The 14633-nt window shown below is 34.4% G+C and overlaps 1 protein-coding gene across 1 annotated transcript in view; it reads left to right on the top strand.

Annotated features, from left to right (window-relative positions):
* Positions 1–9644, top strand: part of LOC150094898 (diacylglycerol kinase delta) — a 566581-nt gene extending 556937 nt beyond the window's left edge. Inside the window, exon 29 of the mRNA XM_090411584.1 lies at positions 4162–9644. Within this exon, the coding sequence (XP_090267710.1) occupies positions 4162–4260 (99 nt within the window). The 3' untranslated portion in view covers positions 4261–9644. The remainder of the gene's footprint in view (positions 1–4161) is intronic.
* Positions 9645–14633: the final 4989 nt, after the last annotated feature.

Here is a 14633-nt window from a genome sequence, read left to right as displayed (position 1 = left end):
TTGCTTCTTTCTGTCTCCTCTGGTTTTGTTTTCAGTTACATTCTGTTTTCAGGTCCTTAAAATCAGTTAAATCTGATATGCAAGATTTCATGTGTGTTCCTAAAGCATACCTGTCTTAAGAATAGAACACAAAAAAGACAGTCATAAAAACGAATCATTGCAAGTCTGATGAAGGATCATCAACTGGTCTTCAGTTGCTTGCACCATTGTTGTTATTGATGTCATTTTTTATGTGTTCACCATCACTTTACTCACCCTATCCCTCTCTGTACAAAGACTCTGTTTTTTACTAAAAGTGAAATCTATGCTGTGGAAAGTTTGCTTTGTATCTGTCTGATAAGATTCTCTATCTCTCCAGCTTAGGTCTCAGTTAATATTCCCAACTTTTATTCTACAGAGGCTGTCTAGTGTGAGATAAAGGTAAACAAAACAAAATATATAAGTACTTGATTGCAGCTATAAGCCATAGAAGTGTACAGAAAGATGTGGATGCCATGCATCATCAGGTTATCACATTTAGGGGCCTCCAACTATAGGAACATAGATTGGAAAGGGCACATGGTTGGATAGAAATAGAATTTATATAGCTACTAAGAAATGCTTACCTTGAACAACATATGATGGAGTGGACATTGGATTTAAAATGCTGGATCTGGTAATAGAAGACAGAGCTGGATCTAGTAATCAGAAGATGTATGCATAACCTAAGTAGCCTCTCTAGCTCCAATTGGAGAAAAAGTATCATGCAATCTTAACCTGGGAGGTTGCTAAACATGCAGAATTTTCAGTTAAGAAAGACTATTTGTGAAACTAAAGAGCCAGTAATTATAACCATGCTTAGGAGGTAGCTTGGAGCATTGCCGTGGCATAAGAGACTACAAGGGAGGAATGTTAGTAGTGCATGGGAAATAGGACGGTTTAAGGAAAGCAGCAGTAACACAAAAAAAAAAAAAAAAAGAAAAAAAAAAACGTGAAGGGCATATAAAGAAAAAAAAGTGACCAATATACTCATGAATAATACAAAGCACAGGCAAGACAGGTAACTAACATGGTAAGTAGGGCAAAATCAGATTGTGAGAGAAAATTTTCTGAGATTCCAGTTTTTTGGTTATGTAATGAATAAGGAGGAAGAATGATTATGAAAGGATAATTTCAATGAATGCCAACGATAAAAACTAAAGAAATTGTTGATGTACTGAATGATCATTTTGTGAAAAATTTATCATCCAGGTGGACATACTGCAGGGACTGATATGAGAATAAAAGATCCATTTAGGATATTACAAAATATCTGTGTAAATATGGCCATAGGATTAAATGGGTCTATTTCACCTGTGTGTTATGAAATTGTGCCTCTGACCAAGCTGCTTAATTTAGATGACAACTCTGGCATGATCCTGAAAAAGGAAGCCTCCAAGACAGAAAAAGCCAATACAGGATTATTACTATCTCAGGAGTGGTGGTTAAGGTATTGGAAAAGTTGGTTACGAGTAGAATTCAAGAATTAATGGACATGATAATTTATGGGAATGGGACAGCATTACTGTGAAGGTTAGGGCTTACCATGATAATTTACCCACTTTTTATAACAAAATGGTTGTTGAATTGGATAAATAAAATGGCTACATCATAATACTGCTGGACTTTATAGAGTTATCTGACATGACACTTGCATGGAAATCTGGTGGGGTAGAACCGAGAAGAATGTAGGCTACCAGTGAAGTGCCACAGGGCTCTGTACTATGTGTGCTAAGACTTAAGTGCTGGGAGGGCATCATGTTGGAGATTTAATGGACTATAAGAAACAGCACTCAGAAAGGATAAAAAAAAACTATTTTTAATTCTTCCAAGATTTTGTCTGTCACAGAAACATCTTCAGGAAGAAAAACTAACACTTGTAGCACATGTTGCAGGCTTGCGCACACGCATGCAAAGGCAAATGGAGATGGGCTGGTCATATTAATAGATTGCCACATGAAAGGCACTGAGTGGATACCAAGAGAAGGAAAGAGAAGCAAAGGTTGCCAAAGAACAAAATGTAGGGATGATCTACAAAGGCTGGACATGAGACAGACAGAATTAGAAAGTTAAGGGAGAGGCAGTACCATCGACAAGGCATAGCATAGAGGCAGCCTACCTCATGGCATGGCTTAATAAGGACGCTCATTCAGTCATATTGCAGTAGGCACCGTCGCTACACTAACAATTCCTGTTAGTGTAGTCCTGTTAGCTCAGCAAGTGCGGAAAGAAGTTTTTCCAAGCTTAAATTGATTAAAAATTATTTGCGAACAGCAATGACCAGAAAGATTGGTTGGTCTAGCAACTATATCGATAGAGGCGGACATAGCTTATAATTTAAATTTTGAAGAGCTTATAAACAGTTTTATTGTGCGATATCTCTGTAGAGTGAACATTTAATTAAGATTACTATGTAATCGTTTTGCATTAATGTTTCTCTTGAAATAAAAGCACAACAGCAATTGGAGATTTTCTTATATTTTTGTCTTATAATCCATCAAAGGCAATATTTAATTGTTTGCCTCAGGGTGCAATCTAATCTGGTGACGGCCCTGGGGAGAGGTCTATATCCAGCAGTGAAATGGAAAGAGGCTAAAGAAGTAGAAGATCCAGTTGTTTGCTGGTGATGTAAAGCAGTGTGGGCAAAGGATAATAGTTTTCAGTTTAATGTAGCAAAATGCAAGGTGAGATGAAAAGATTACATGCTGTGTGTTACATTGATGAACTGGAATGCAGAATTGATGAGTGTAGGGATTTGGGATTGATGGTGGATGGAGAATCGAAGTTTAGAGTACATATTTATTATTCCTCTTTGTAAGGCTTTGATACAACTACATCTAGACTAATACTGCAGATCTGATTGCCTTGGTGTCTTGGGAAGGATGAAGTCAGCAGCCTCTATATACAAGTAGACCAGTTGAACAAACTTTGTTCAACTAGTAGAGTAAAGGTAAAGGATTAAGATAAGAATATAATTTCTTCTCTATTATAATTTATTTAGTAATCAATTGGAACTTTCGACAACTGTTCCCACCTATTTTAATAATATGGTGGTACACCATTTTACTATTTGTATATGGAGAATATATGTCTTCTGCATTGATTTAACCTCCATATCTTCTAGGGTGTAACTCTCGTCGTCTCATCTCATCTTCCTTTCCCTCTTTTACCTTGCAGTGTCGAGGGTTTATTAATCATCAGACCTCAAACTGTTCACAGGATAAGGTGGTCAGCCCTATGCCCCCCCCCCCTCTGTGTATCCTATGTCTGTAGCGTTGAGTTCTCATGGCTGTTTGCCTGCTTTACGGGATGAAAAACTCCAGGATAACCTGGGGTAAAAACCTACTGTCCACACCCAAGACTGGCTAACTTGGCTATGGCTGGGGAAGATCCTTCAGCTCCTCACATCACCGACGGGAATCAAACCTAGGACACTCCTTCCCCAGCATATGTTTGTGAAGCGCACAGCCACTAGGCTAACCGCGTGGACTGGTGTAACTCTCACTGAATGAAACCTCAATAAAGGTCAAACTTGTTTGGATAGTCACCCTTTCTATAATGCATAGAAAGGGTCACTAATAAACATGCCTGAAAAGAAGTGTACTATGCATTATGAGCTACTGATGCAATTAATGTGAAGTCAACAGTCTCTCTCTCTCTCTCTCTCTCTCTCTCTCTATATATATATATATATATATATATATATACACACACACACACACACACATACAAGTATACTAATTGTGAAACTACTTCATATGCTTAAGCTTGGATAATGAATTAAAACAAGAATATAATTTCTTGATAAATTATAATTTACTTGATAATCAAGCAGAAAAACGTTCTAAACTTGAAATAAATTTTATTCAGTTAGAAATCGGTCGGTAATATATAGAAAAAAAAATGAGAACACAAAAATTTAATTATCCCCTGCCCCCCCAAAAATGTCTAATGATATGAATGAAAATCTGCTTTTTATGCTGTTGGAATAAGAATTCAAAATAAAGATTTCGTGCATTAAAACAAGTTCACATTTTTGGTCTGTTTCTGGTTAGCAAGTAATGATAAGAAAAAAATCATTGTAATTAAGTAGATAAAAATTAATGAATTCATTTCTTTTAATATACTTTGTTATGGTTTCAGGAACTTGGGATTTCTAAAGTTGGTCATATCAAAAGAATCCTACAGGCTATTAAAGAAATCTCTTCCCACTCGGTTGGTAAGAAATTGGCTTCCTTATAATAACTGTGCCACTCTCTTAGCCCAGAAACAAGTGCCAAAAACTGCCATTTGATACATGCCTACATAGAACATTCACCCAATTAAAGAAGCAAGAATGTGAAGATTTCAGTTTTTCCTTCCCTCTCACCATCTATGTTCCTTATTTTTTTCTGGTTCACTAATGAATTTGAGCCAATCAACATTCCATAAACAGTATGCAAAATTTGTTAAGAGTGATTTAAAAGTTTTAGAAGAACAATCGCTAGGTGACAATCGCAAGTATTAGTCAGTCAAGTAGATATGAAGAAACAATGAGCATAAGCAGTTTTATGTGTGTGTCACACACACATATATATACTTATATATTATATATAAGGCATGTGATTGAAATTTATTATATGATTTTGTTAAATATATGAAATGATTTTGTTCTGTAAATGAAATTTTAAAGGTATGAGTACAAACAAGTTAATTGTTATTTAGTACAGATCATGCCATATATTAACTTGTGTTAATTATAGTAATTTTTAATATATATTGAAGCTTTTTTTTTTGAGAGGAGAAAAATGTAAAATGCAAGGATCCTTTAAAAGGGTTGTAATTTTAGTGTGTACTTAAGATAGTTGCTTCAAAAAGCAGATTTTTTAAAATGAATTTTTTTCTTCAACTGTAATATTTCAAAACATGTATAATAGGAATACATATGCATTTTGTACATGTGAAAGCACATGTGTGTAGTAACTGCACACTCTCAGATTATACTTGTAATGTAATATAGCGTGCCTATCAAAGAAATGTGTAGTTTCACACACTGTGACAGTATAAATTCAGGGTCCAACCGCTAAGTAGGATGGCTGTACCGATATTACAGCAGGGTGCTGACCAAACATCAGATTCTAACTATTCTCTATGCAACATCTGTTTTCATCATCCTCATTCTCTTCCACTTCTCTAATCCATATCTTTTCCTGTTTTTTCTCTCTCTCCCTTTCTCTCTCACACACACACTGCGGTGCTTTTTTCATATTACTGTTTCTGCCTTTGCATCAGTCTTTATAAATATTTGTCACATTTTTACAAAGTTTCATGCTTTTAGTGTTCTATGTAGTCAGTTTGTTAGAAGTCACCATTAATTTCTACAGTAACAGTACCAGTTTCTCTATGGGAATAAATAATAATTCTTCAGATTTACCAGACAAAATTTTATACCATATGTTGTATATGCAAAGCTCCAGAATTTCTATTATTTTTTTAAAAAAATAAGCAAAAACTCTTCAGGGTATTTATCTTATATTTGTAAATTAATATATTAGAAATCTATTTTAAAAAAAATAGTGAAAAATGGCAGTTTACCGAAGCATGAATACTTCTGTACTCATTCTTACAGTTAATTTACTATTTTCATCTGAAACTTGTGAAGTGTTTGTGTATTGCACTTTATATGAGCACTTGATCTCCATTTCTTCTGGTCATTTTAAGATTAGTATTCCTGGTAGGTGGATATTTTACAGGAGTATTACTGTGCCGAAGTTGTTCTTAGATATCACTGTTGGTAACTGTGTGAATTGTCTAATTTGTCTTGTTCACTTATATTTTTGGCTGCTTGTCTACACAAGTCTGAAATGAGTGTTCATCCTGTAAATTTTCTTTTTACAACCATGCAAATATACTCTCTCTCTCTCATACAGACATACAAACACTTCTGTTTCAACATTGACTAATATGCTATTCTGTGCTGTGATGTGCTGTTGCCGCAAAAAAACTTGCATATGTTTAAATTTCTCACTTCTTTTTTGTATTAAATATAGTGTGTTCAGCAGCCAGTTGAACAGATCAAGTATATACTGTTTCCATCAAGAGTATCCATAATCGTTTTTGTTTCTTTTTTTATTATCCTGTTTTATTTAATATTTATATAACTCAGCAGACAATCATACATGAATGCATTTTACATCTTGTTAATATCGTTGGCATATTCGTGCATATGGTTGGTTGTAAATATAGCAAGTCTTTTTTGTTTGATTATGTTATATAGTACTATAAAAATACCACATAATCGCTGCACTTTATATGTGGTTGTCTTGTATAAGTTCATAGTTATATATGACAAGTCTTAATTAATTGAAAAACAATGAATCATTTACATGTTTATAAGTATGAACAGACACATCTATAGAGCCCATGGAAATATTCATACCGTATATATCTATGGATATATATGACATTCCTGGAATGTTTTCTTATGTTTATATGTTAGGTTGTATGGAAGTGTTTGGCAAAAAATGTAGATGTAGAATATCTATCCATATCTTGTTAACTTTATGCCGTGTAGGCATTAATTCTTTCTTTGTTCTTGTTGAAATTATTGTTATTTTGTGTCATAGTAAATTATGAGCTAGATTTTCATGCTTTGCATTTTTCTTAGGATGCACTTGATAAAAACTGTACTATACAATGTTATTATCCTTCATTTTGTGCTCCTTCCAATAGATTCCTTATTGACCAAGCATTTTAAGATATATATATATATATATATGTTCCATAATTTAATAAATTTATGTGTACATCATTGCATTTCAGTGTGTAATTAATTTAAGTAGATCATCATGATGTCATTTTGTACAAATTACTGTATTTCTCTGCGAGAAGAATTTTAGCCTGTTGCTAGCAGTTGTCTGGCATTTTTTTATGCTGGGATGAAATTTACTTTATGATTTATTCAGTGCACACGAAAATGTGTGTTATAATATAGCACTAGTAATTAGTATTTAAGACATAGTTATGCACACTAGCACATTTGATGCTCATTTGTCTCTCTCTTTCTCTGTAATATATAGTTTTACTTCTTTAACCATTGCCTGTACAAATTTTATTTCACTGTATGTGTGTGTGTGTGCGTGCGCATGCATGTGTGTGTGTGTGTGTGTGTGTGTGTGTGTGTGTGTGTGTGTGTGTGTGTGTGTGTGCGTGCACACACGCATGTGCATATTTATAGAGAAATACTAAGAAGTAGGAGAATTATTGATTTGTATCAGTTAAACTTAACAGTACTTTTTTGAAATGTACAAGCTGTTGCTATTGCAACAGGCAGTAAAACATATCAGATGGTCACTGAACTGTATTTCTTACAAGTTATTCTTGTCATATTTTGATACTTATGAATTTTTAATAAACATTTGGCAAGAATTGAAAATGTGTAAATGTGCCATAGAGTGATCCATCTTGGTTTCATATAATCATTTTTATGTATTAATTTAATTCTACAATTTAAGGAAAATAATAGCTTATTATTATCATCATTTTCATGACATAAATTTAACTAAGGAATTCTAATTTCTTTCTTTACTTTTATGCATTTTTCTATAACTAGCTATTATGCAAATTCGTTTCAACAGATAGTTTTCCTGTAAATTGCATTTTGGTGCTACTAGATTTCATGTAATAATTAAAACTTTATTTATTAAAATAACTTTTGGATCATATAAGACTAGCTCACATTTGGATAGTAACAGCAATAGTTAACAGGCATCTGATTGTTAAAAAATAATAATGATGTGCATATACTATATATAACCCAGATTTCAGTTTTCATTGAGTAGGATTATGTTACCTAGTTTATGTTATTCCAGAAAACTGCATGCTTGTACATACACAGTGTTATAAGTAGTAAGTAATATGCAATTGTTGAAAACATATTCACTGCTAATTTCATATCACTTATGTTAATTCAATCATCATTGAGTGGTAACAATACTATATTAGCATCTAGTTGGGGAAAAAATGATAAACGTATCCTGCTGGCCAGGAAATATGCTAGGTTTCAGATGACAGTTGTGCTGTTATTGTACAGTGAATTTTTCACTAAACACATTATGGCCTTGGTGGATCACTTTATTCTTAACTTTAGTATTTAAAAAAGAAAAAGAAAGAAAGCTAACATGAAGTTTAATACTTTTTAATAGCTAGAAATTGGACAGAACAACATTGTTGTTATTTTCATGTGATTGTTTTTTAATAAATTATCAAGGTGCTATCATTGATATAGTATCAAACACATTAAAAGAACTGAATTAAAAAATATATATGTGTATTATGGTATAAAATCTAGCAGGCATCAGCTTTTTTTTTTTTTTTTCATCATTTCGAAATGCAACAGCCAAAACATTGGATGTTGACACCAAGAAATCACATCTTAAAACTGTGTTTTAGATCAGCGTTCTTCAACCTTTTTTCACCTGCGGACCGGGGAAAATAGGAGAAATATTTCGCAGACCGGCTGACGGCTAAGATAGAAATATAAATCAATGTAGATAGTATTTTATTTATTAAATCCAATGGTATAAAATTACGATTTTTAGGTAGTGCAACATCTCCTGCTGCTTAGAGGTTAGAAAATTTGATATACGTGGCTGGAGCATTGTTTCTGAGAGACGAAGAAATTTTTGGAAATATTTGGCAGACCACCAGGAAATTTCCACAGACCAGTGCCGGTCCGCAGACCACAGGTTGAAGAACAAGGTTTTAGATTATGTCTGAGAAGTGATGTCTTCTTATCCTTATCTTAGATTCTCATTACATTGTAGTGATTCTCCTTGTGTAAAGATTTGGTGAAAGCATATATGACTATTTGACTACTAGATTTAAGTTAAGTAGCTATATCTGCATTTGGCAAACCTTTATATAATGAAGCTTATCATTCAGTACAGTAATGAGCATTTCAGAGAGGTGTCTCCTGCGTCTTAAACAAACCCTAAGAGGGTGCCTGCTTGCCAAGGAAGAAAAAGTTAAACTCGAGGGGGGAAAAAGGATTACCATACCATTTCCTTGTGCACTGCTGGCTAGGGACACAGGTGTGCCTTAACCATACTTTGCCTTATTCATCTTAGGGCATAGAATATTAAACCTTACAGCTTTGCCTTGAATGTGCCTGGCATTGCAATATCCTTCACACTGTGCCAATGCCAAATTCAGGTCACATAATGTACAGCCTTCTATTTCATGAAAGATACAGATCTCAGGTTGATGTCTGTTAGATTGGAGATGTTCAGATATAATTTTTGTGTTCTTTGAATTGTGCTCTTTGCAGTTCGACATGTAACTCAACAGTAAAATAGAATTTAAAAAAATCCATTTATGAAAGAAAAAAAAATCCATTTGGTACTGAAAAATAGTTTGGTATGAACTGGAATGCTGATTCTTGCCAAATAATATAATAACTGAGCAAGATACGAATGAACAATTAAAATAACCTTGTGCACTTTGGCACAACATGACTTTTGCCTATTTTTTTTTCCCACTCTTAATGTGTACATTTTTTGCACACACGAAATGTTTGGGAAATGATAATGTGATATTTGTAACTCACCTGTACTTTGTTTATTAAAATAATGTTTACATTCTGAAAATAGTTTCTATTTTTCTTTACTTTACAGTCATATTTGAATATTCTTACAGAAGGGATAACAGGGTGCAAAAACTTTTCACTGTGAATTCTACCCACAAAAGGTAGTAAACTCGTCATGTTTTACTACTGGAGTATACTAAGGAACAGAAAATTCAAAAGATAATCTATTCCAGAAATTCTTCTAAAAAAAAGCAAAATAGAACACTTTTTCAAGCTACTTTAGGCTTATAATAAGCAGATGATGGTCTCACACTGGGTGATAAAAAAAAAAATAATAATCTTTTTTTTTTTACATTTTTTTAAAATATATATCAATTCCTACAAAGGTTGCAAAACCTATAGCACATCAGCGCTGTGTGTGTGTGTGCATAAGTAGGCAGGAAGAAAGAAGGAACCTGTTGATATGCTTTGTTCACAATTGGATATATGTAGGCTTGAAGAAAACTGAAGACAGTTTCAAAGCTCACAGGTGGCTGGAATGAAAAGGGCAGTAGAAAAGTTGGTTTAATGTGTTTGCAATTATTCTGTAAATGAATGATGACTACCAGTAGGTTGTGTATTTGTGCTTACAAGCTTAAGGGAAAGTTGGAGAAATAATAGCAGTTCAGTTTGTTAAACGGTGCCAGTGAAAATACCTGTAAAACAGGCATGAGATAGAAACAAAACATTTGTGAGAAAGTTGGAGTGAATCTGAGGGATGTGGAGGTCACCATTTAATCAGATAGCCCTTATCTGAATAGCATCATTAGTTTAGTTTTTGATACACCACCCCATATATGAGAACAGTATTCTACGATCAGGTGGAGTTGTGATTTATGTATTGTTAGGAGTGTGCAAGCAAGAATTTCATATATAGTTCTGAAACCTGTGGGGTATCCATAACTATAAAGTAACACATATGCCACAGTTTATTTGTTTATAGGTTCTCCATTCAGGATACAGCTGATGTTTTCAATGTTCCTGCCAATTTTCATAGTATTTTGTCTTTTGATTTCCCAATTTGTTCAGTTTAGTTAAGGAATCCTGCAGACTTAAACTGAATCTATTTAAGAGTGTAAATATTATTATTATTATTATTATGTGACACCTCCAGGGAGTCCAAAGACTTATTGAGGGAGAGCATGTCAACAGCATCAAACGATTGACCCCTTCCAAACACTAACCACGCTCAAACTTACTTAACTTTTTGCTTGAGCCATGAGTATCAGAGGCTCTACCAATCAACCAACCTTTGCTAGCAGAAATTATATTCTTGGTTTCATCCTCCATCCAAGTGTAAGCAGACAAAGACTGCATGAAGTCACTTCACTGTCATTGCGAAGTCATTAGCCTCTGTATACAAGTAGCACGAGACTGGGCTACTTGTATACAGAGGCTAATGACTTTGCATCAGTTGCCTTAGTATCCTATTATGAGATACTAAGCACAATCAAACTTTGTTTGCTTACACCTGGATAAAGGATGAAATCAAGAATATAATTTCTTGCCATCTTTAATTTATTTTGAGAAGGTCCAACATAATAAAATCACAAACATCTCAGAACAACTAGACCTAGATGATAAGGAAGTTAGAATCATTAAAAACTATTACTGGGACCAGACTGCATCTGTCCTAACAGACAACATCAGAATAAAATAAGCAATATCAAAGTTGAAAGAGAAGTGAGACAAGTCTTATTTCTCAAGGCCTTAGAAAGAAGAAAGGAAAGTGTAATCATGAACAGCCAACTAATAACTTATGCTATGCAGATGATACTGCTTTAATTACAACAAACATTCAAGATCTTCAACTACTGCTAGAATGTGTCAACAAAGAAAGCACAGAAATGGGCCTAAAAATTAACACACACAAAAAACAAAACTGAAACTTAGGATAATAATTAACAACTCTTAGATAAAAGCTAACTTAATTCTAAATGGAAATAAAATTTAACAAATTCAAATACCTAGGATCCTGGCTAAATGAAAGTTTAGACTGTGAAATAGAGATAAGATCAAGAATTGAAACTGTAAGACAGTCAGTCCTTTATCAACATGAAACCCATTTTATTAAATTTTATGAAACCCAACAATGTTTAAACATTGAAATTCCATTATGAATGATGTAGTGCAATATATGGTCAAGATCCATAACTCAGTTGAAACATGGATGTTAAAAGCAAATACAATAAAAAAGCTGGAAGCCTTTGAAATGTGGATATTTAGAAGGATGCTCAAGATCCCATGAACAGAAAAGTTGAAGAATGAAGAAGAACTGAGAAGAATAAATAAAAATAGAGAACACTCTAAACACACAATTGCTGTATTGTGTAGAGTGGATTTATTGCTCCTGAAGGATAAGTAACTTTCTTGAATTTTAGTTGAAAATATTAACTTATTGTAGTCTTAGTTTTAAACGAGTATGTGACCGAATAAGCTGCTTAGTTTGTAATTAAATCGTGTTTTTTTTTTTTTTTTTTTTTTAAATACGACATTCGGTGGCATTGGCTTAGATCAGTGGTTCCCAACTTTTTCCACTTGTGTATCCCCTTTTAAACCCATTTCTATAAATTGTACCCCTTGTTTTTAAAATAGCTCTTTTTAAATACTGACACTTTTGTTCAGTGCCTATCTTAATGTAATCTTGATGTCATCATCTCCTACAAATGAAAACTCACATTTAATATACTTTTCACAGTGTTTCCTTTTGTTCTGTGTAGTACCTAAGGCATGCGCCTTTTTACTATCTCCCGGTGTGGGTGTACTCATAACTGCGGACAAGTGTTAAGAAGCACTTGGCTATGGGTTATAATCCACATCAAGTTTTGGTTTTTTAACCATTCCTCTTTTCAACTACTGATCCATAACTGACACGCTTAAAAATCACTGACAATAATAACTGAAACTACATTAAATAAAAAAAACTACTTGAAAAGAATCACAATTAAAGACAACGCACTTACTTATACTCAGTCGATAACTGAACTGATCAAACAGTCTGGCTATGGATGTATTTATATTTTTGGAGGTCTAGAAATGTCATAAATGGAAGTCAGTGGAAGGTTAGTTATCGCAAAGGTCATTTCTTAGTAACACGTGATTGTTCTGGAAAGGAGGATGGGTGACAAAAGTGATGCATGAACTGTGTGTAATGAATGGTAGAAGAGTGGTTTGGGGGAGGGATTCATAGCCACATCCTCACCAATCATCGTTTGCCAATGTGAGCTAGTTTTGAAGTGTCTCCATTAGCGGTGATTCAAACTTAACATTTATTGTTCCATAACTAACATTTGCATTTTGTTTACTTTACTTGTTTTTCCGCTATTACTGAATATTTTTCGTGTACCCCTGAATGGCCCAGCACGTACCCTTGGGTATGCGTACCACCAGTTGGGAACCGATGGCTTAGATAATGATGATAATGGTGGTTCAGATTCCTTGAAGGTGTCACATAATAATAATAATATTTAGTATGACACCAATGCATGGTAGAGCAAGGGTAGCAAAGACCATGTTGTCGGGTGATTTGAATTTGCAGGATTTTGTGCAGTGCAGTATGTGAGAAATGTATTTGTCGAGAAAATTAAAGGATATGTGGATGGAAATTGAAATTGGAGAGAGAGAAAGAGAGAGAGAGAGAGAGTATTAAATGTTTCAAAAGTGATTGCCTGTTAGGTAACAAGAGCACAGTAAATGTTAGTGGAGTGGACAGTAGGATAAAAATTATGTTATTAATGTCGAATGTGTAGCTGTGAAAACAGAGGAGAATGAAATGGATGTGAATAAAGAAATAATGTGCTTGAATGTTATCCTTTACAGGATAAAGTGCAAAACTGAAAAATTGTAGAAGTAGCAAGAGATTAGCAGGGCTGAAAAGAGAAAGAAGCACATGGTCCGAAGTAATTATAAAGACCGAGTGAGCAAACAAGAAAAACAAGTTAAGGAGAAAATTATATATGGAGACTCAATCATTAGGGGAGTACTTAATGAAAGTGTAACAAAATTGTGTTTCTCTGGATCAAAAATTCACAATATTAGTCACGCCATTAGGATGAAAAAAGGTAAGTTGAAGGAAATGACTGTCTTGGTTGGCACAAATGATTTGAGAGGCGAGAGGTATTCTGAGGGAGGATGTAAAGGAGTTGTTAGAAGGGGCAAAACTAAAGACCGAGAAGGTGAAGATTGTAAGTCTCCTACCACACTATGATAGAGGCAAACTGAGAAGGATTAGGAGGGCATTGCAGACTGAGGAGGACATTGCAAACTAATGAGTCTATACATACAGGGTGTTCGGGATAAATTTGACATATTTATAATTAATTATATTTTTCCGTAAGTTACATGTATTAACACACACTTCTCTTCATTTAAAAGTTTGGACCCTTCTTCATTCATATACAAGATGTCAGAAAGGATGGATAGCTGGAACCCACCTGAATCATGGAAGAGAATAACTTGTATCATGATGATTCGTGCCCGCCATCAAAATAAGGATATTACGACTGCTGCCCAATGCTCCCTGAATACAGTAAAAACAATCAGGCATGAACTAGAGACTTGCAATGGTGACTACGAGGATGTAGCAAGAAGAAAGATCCCTAGCAGACGATCTGATTGCGTTCGTACAGCAGAATTCCTCGCAAATCTGCAGGAACAGGTGTTGAAGAACCCTGGCATTGGAATTCGGGCTTTGTTCGTGGAGTTGCTAACTGTAGTCAAGCCCTGGATAACAAGGGTAGCCAATGGTAGGCCGTATGTATGGCAGCAGGATTCGGCCCCTTGCCACACCTCTGGGAAAAGTCAAAAATGGTTGTCTGAAAATTTCTACGACTTCACCAGTCCAAATGTTTGGCCTCCAAACTCCCCAGACCTTAACCCCATGGATTATTTTGTATGGGGCGCAGTTGAAAAAGACACCAATCGCACTTCCAGTAATACAAAAGCCCAGTTAATGGATAAAATTAAAACAGTTTTTGCGGCCCTTCCCAGGGAGACTGTAGCATCAGCTTGT

Source organism: Typopeltis vanoorti, chromosome 21, assembly GCF_054136105.1.
Source record: "Typopeltis vanoorti isolate ZY-2024b chromosome 21, IOZ_Tvanoo_1.0, whole genome shotgun sequence".
NCBI classification, from domain to species: domain Eukaryota; kingdom Metazoa; phylum Arthropoda; class Arachnida; order Uropygi; family Thelyphonidae; genus Typopeltis; species Typopeltis vanoorti.
This window is presented reverse-complemented; position numbering and strand designations above follow the sequence as displayed.